Below are 5,171 nucleotides of genomic sequence, written 5' to 3' on the forward strand. Positions count from 1 at the left end.
AGTAGTTGAACCACTTTAATTTTCATTTGGTCATAATATTTATTGCTCATAATATCCCTGTGATAATACTACTTTACACACAAATTTTTTAAAACAGGTTCAATCTTTAATTTAAAATAGAATGATTTAAATGTTATTACTATCTTTTAATAACTAGCCAAAAAGATGAAATAGGTACCTATTAAGCCGCAAGTTTTAATAAGACATAATAAATGTTCAACTTCACCATAATAAACTTTTGTACCATGCTATGATGTGGTGTGTCATGAACGAAACCAAGACTGTTTTAGACAAGCAAGATCGAACAAAATGAAGAACTTGCTATTTCCATGAATGAACCAATAATAACTCAGAATTTCAGATAATAAAAACAATAATTTCATGGCCACTAAAAAGATCAGGGGTTATAATTGCAAGATATCAGCAACAACATCATCAAGCAAGGAATTCAGTATCTGATCCTCAACCTCTGCACCAAGTTCAAATGCATCAACCTCAAAATCTAGCCATCTTCCAAATTGATGGCTCATATCCTTGTCCACAAGCTCATCCACCATTGAATCTCCCATCCCTCTCCAGCTTGAAATTTCCTTGTACACTTCCTTTGCCAACCATTCATTTCTTCTCACCATTTCAGTCCCTTTGGCCCACATTTCATATCCACCATTAACACAACGCCTGCATCTTAAGTCCAAATATTCACTCACACAATCAAATATCACTTTCCTCCTTATCCTACATTCTCCACCATCACTCTCATACCCTGCTTCTCTCTGGCTTTCCAACTGGTTGAATAGATGAGGGTTCACAATTTTGTGAGCTCGGCCGGAAGCGAAGTCCATGTACATTTGTTCAACATTGCATAATATCTCTTTTACATAATCCAACTCCCATGTGGTTGATAATGCACTTGTGCTTGTGTGCTCCTTATTTACCATCATGGTCCTGGTTGATGTTGAACAAGCTGAATCACACAACTCTGTATCAGCTTCTGCAGAATAGAACTTCCCTGAGAAATTCAAACCATGAACTTCCTGTGCTTGAGCAGATAAGCTCAACTTGCTACCTGAAATAGATAGAGTCAAGATTAGCACTCTGGAATCGCAAAATAACAGATTATGAAAGAGGGAATATGTTGGCTATTTTTAGGCATGATGAACATAGATAGTGCTGCTGTTACCTTCTGTGCTAGTAGCATCGGTGCTGAATGAAGATTCAAAGGTTTCTGCTGAAAATGAAGGCTCAAGAACAGAGATTGGACTTGGCAACCGACAATTGAATGACTGTGGTTCTACAAGATTGCTCTTGCACTCTTCCATCTTATCACCCTGCTGATATTTTAAGTTAGTTACGATTCAATATTGAAAGCATAACAGGGAATATATGCAGAATTGCAATCGTACTTCCTAATTTTGACGGTAGGGTAATCACTTGTAATGTCAACTACGCAGTTTCATTTTCACATTAACAAATGACATTCACACAGATTTGGTTTAAACAAGTAAGACAACTCTATACAGCAAAGCAACATAGCAAGACGGTACTACCCCTGTATTAGCCTTTCTCTTTTTGGGAAAATCGGAGGTAATCAATACTATGCTTAGAAACATAACTATGCTGCTGATATTGTTCATGCATGCTTGAAAGGGGAAACAAAACAAGCCAACAAGAGTTAATATTGTAACATACCCATAGTCTATGTTTGGATGATAATTCAGGAAGACCTGTGAAGGAAACTGCAGAATCAAGGCTTCCGCATAACTTATCAGCTAAAAGCAGGTCCTGGTCCCTCTTCAGTTGCAACTGTGGAACGAAGTTAACTGAATCGGGCGTGGTCACCACATCTTTTGATTGTGGTCCTGTACTAGAAGATGGCCTCACTTTAGAAGAGTCATCACAAGAGTACTCAAGTCCATTTGTCAATTCCCTCAACTTCTGTTCCAAAAGAATGCCTAATGCATCACCACCAATCACACTGTATCCAATGGGAGACCTTGCATTGTCTGTGTCAAGCAGCACTCTTTTGATGTGATGATCAAAGGGAAGTACACCAGTTTTCATGCCAGATTTTCCAGATGTCTCAAAACTGGAATTGTTTCTCGCCAACGGCGTGGTGAAGGTGAAGGAAACTACATCCATGTCTTTCTTTTTTACTTCGTCATCACTATGGCGCTTATTACTTACTAGACTAGACTGAACAGGCCTCTGAGTTTTATCAATAAACAAATTATCAACAACCCTATCATTCCAGTCCCTATCTGTGGACCTCTTCTTTCTTGGGAAATTGTTTGTGTGGGTATACAAAACTTCCTTTTCACTATCTGTCAGCTGTGTGGCCGATTTTTTGGAACCAACTTTAGATTTTGCAGGTGTTTTACTACTAGAGCTTCTATGACACCCGGAGTCCCCCATCAGAGATTTTCTACGGTGTGAATTTGAAACTATTTGCTTTGATGGTTGTTTGTCTTTCTCAATTGAATGGTTTTGTTTCAGACTATTCTGCTTGAGAACACCAGAAGCGTTCTGACCAGAGGGCTTCTTATGCAAACCTTTTTGAACATTTGCCCTGAGAGGCTGGTGAGTTTTAGCATCAGAATCTTCTTTCTGATCCACCAAACTTCTTCCACCACTTGAGTTCAAGCCTTCTCTTCTTTGAACATTCACTTTTGCTTGGATGGCAAGGGAAATAGACTTCCCTGCATTCTTCACAGATGAATCTTCTTTTGCTTCGGTAGAAGATCGGGTGGGAGCATCCACGGACCCATTCCAGCTTTTGTTCAAAGATTGTCTCTTTAGATACTTGACAGAATTAGATTCAACTGACCTCTGAGAAGGTTCAGAAATCCTGCTAGTTCTATGAGAAACTTCCCCTTTTTCTTTGAGATCTCTAATTCTAGGGGGCATTGAAGTTGACCCAACTAGAGGACCTTTCTGTGAAGCCTCTGCTTTTTCTTTAAGATCTCTTACTCTCAATGATACTGATGATGATGATGCAAGGTGTGCTCTAGCCTTTGTAGTAGCTTGGGGGCTAGGTTCAATAATTCTTGCAGCAGCCTCCATTATATAAGCAGCATTATTTGTTGGAATAAAGCCAGGACTCTTAATAGGGGACAAAAGTTTATGGTGTGTGACAGGAATTGTTTTAGCCGCTTTGGGAGGCATTACCTCACTTTGAAACTTCTCAATTGGTCTGCTAAGGTTGTTCTGAGGCTTTGGCTCAATGAAGTTTCTAGAAGAGCCCTCAACCTTTTCAACCAACTTCCCGGAATACAGGTTCTGATGGCCATGCTGATGATTGAGATTAGTCCTCCAGTACTGGACATCTTGAAGAGATCGGCTATCAAAATATGGGGAAGAATATGGATCATGAAAACTGGAAGAGGGCAAGGAATCCAATCCCATAAGCCTAGCAACCACACTAGGTGCCCTTGTTCCGCACATGTCGTCATCTGTAACGGATGAAGTATAACTGTGATCACTACTTCTAATGCTTGCTCCTACTCCAATCTCATCTTCATCAGCCTGGAATAATCAAGCAAACAACTATCAATTTCTTCCATAACAAAATATAAATACTGAGAAAACAAGTGATAGTGATAGTGATACTCCCACCAGATAGGGCTGCATCATTGACAAGTTGCCATCAATTTTTCTTCTCTGTTTCAAAGATCCTGCAGATGATAAAAGAAAAGGATACCAAGATAAAAGTGAATTAGACAATAATTGACACGAGACATAAACACTCATTTGTATTCGTATTCAATATAAACAGACAAGTACCTGGCAAATCTGACTTGGTTGCAAATAACTTCTTCCGTGATTTCGAGGTCCAGTCGAATAACCGGAAAAGACCACCAACATACCCACCTTCACTTTTTGTCCCTTCTTTTTCAACTCCCATTTTCAAAGCCAAATCCAATTGACCTTCAGGACATATTAGATCAACAAAGATGAACAATTGAACATCATTGATCAGGCAAGAAGAATAATAATCAACAATCCATCTAAAGAAGCACAAAGAAAGCATGTTTGAATTTTGAATTTAAATCCTAATTCATTGCAGAAAACAAAGGAACATAACTATTTATTATGATTTAGGAGCTAATGCAACCTAAACCAAAACATTGCATTGCAGCATTACTGCATATAAAACACAGTCGACAACTTTTCCATAAGATTATTCAATGCATCTCTAAATAAAGATACAATTGGACTGAACTAAGGTCAAGGCAAATTCACTTTATAGATCAAAATCTGCTTTTCTCTAAACCTCCAACCTCTTGGCTTGGATTAACTGACACAACACCAGAAACAAAATTCTCACATTGATCCTGAATCCTAGTGCTTCTGATTTATGAACGGATGATAACTTATCACTAAGCCACTAATCAATAGAGATACACATTGGTTAATTAATTCAGCTGATCAAATAGGAAAATCTGCAGAACCTAACCTGAATTTGAGGTAAAATAAAGTGTAAGGAGTAAGGTCCCATTAAAGGAAAGAATCAAACTTTAAAGTGGCATTGATGCAAGAGCTTACAAATAAGGCAAGAGATGAATCAGCAAAGCATTGGTTCCTGAAGCAGCGTCCACCACCAGAACAGCAAAGAGATTTCGAAGGTGAAAAGGAAAAACTAATTAATTAGTTCATTCATGAGAAAAATGAATGAATTGATTTTTGAGGTGAAGAAGAAGGGAGTGTGTGAATGTGATTGTGAATTGTGAAGGGAGAGACAGAGAAGGTGTAGTTTAACGTTGGGGAAGGGTACAAGTACAATAATTTTTGAAAAATAAATAAATAAATTATTTGTTTTGTTTTGGTGTAGGAATTAGGAAAAGAAAAATAATGTATTGGGAATTTGGCATTGGCATAGGCATAATTAATTAAATTGAGAGAATGAAAGGAGTTTCATAACGTCTCTATTGTATTGTATGGTTGGTTGTGGAGAGGGATTACATTTCAAAATTCAAATTGCCAAACAAGGCAAAGTGGTCCAACGAGACCAGATTGCACCGCAATGTGTTTCGTTGATTGACGCGCCTATCGTTGACTGCCACGTCATCCCATTATTTTTTTCCCGGAAAGAATAACTTGGGTTGCTTTGGGCCATTATGTTTCATTGGTTATACACTTTGGGCCCTTTATGTTCGAGTTTCCATTAAAATAAT

At 38.2% G+C, this 5,171-nt stretch overlaps 1 protein-coding gene across 2 annotated transcripts; it reads right to left on the reverse strand.

The window, feature by feature from the left end:
* Window positions 1-302: 302 nt before the first annotated feature.
* LOC107463125 (uncharacterized) lies at window positions 303-4,739 on the reverse strand. 2 transcript variants are annotated; one of them, XM_052252398.1, is made up of 6 exons: window positions 4,543-4,739; window positions 3,781-3,924; window positions 3,613-3,671; window positions 1,690-3,522; window positions 1,181-1,328; window positions 303-1,066 (listed from the first exon to the last, which is right to left on the reverse strand). In XM_052252398.1, the coding sequence occupies exons 2-6, from the start codon at window positions 3,899-3,901 to the stop codon at window positions 405-407; spliced, it is 2,823 nt and encodes a 940-aa protein (XP_052108358.1). In that variant the 5' UTR covers window positions 3,902-3,924; window positions 4,543-4,739; the 3' UTR covers window positions 303-404. The 2 variants fall into 2 exon arrangements, with proteins under 2 accessions (XP_052108358.1, XP_015937359.1); XM_016081873.3 differs by having other exon boundaries at window positions 1,181-1,331.
* Window positions 4,740-5,171: the final 432 nt, after the last annotated feature.

Source organism: Arachis duranensis, chromosome 1, assembly GCF_000817695.3.
Source record: "Arachis duranensis cultivar V14167 chromosome 1, aradu.V14167.gnm2.J7QH, whole genome shotgun sequence".
Lineage (NCBI taxonomy): Eukaryota > Viridiplantae > Streptophyta > Magnoliopsida > Fabales > Fabaceae > Arachis > Arachis duranensis.

Bases quoted from the DNA above. Each gene is read 5' to 3' on its own strand.
- LOC107463125 (XM_016081873.3), bottom strand. From the start codon at position 3,901: ATGGGAGTTGAAAAAGAAGGGACAAAAAGTGAAGGTGGGTATGTTGGT. The intron at 1,332-1,689 runs GTATGTTACAAT...TTAAAATATCAG, and splicing joins CATCCAAACATAGACTATGG to CAGGGTGATAAGATGGAAGA. The intron at 1,067-1,180 runs GTAACAGCAGCA...TATCTATTTCAG, and splicing joins CGATGCTACTAGCACAGAAG to GTAGCAAGTTGAGCTTATCT.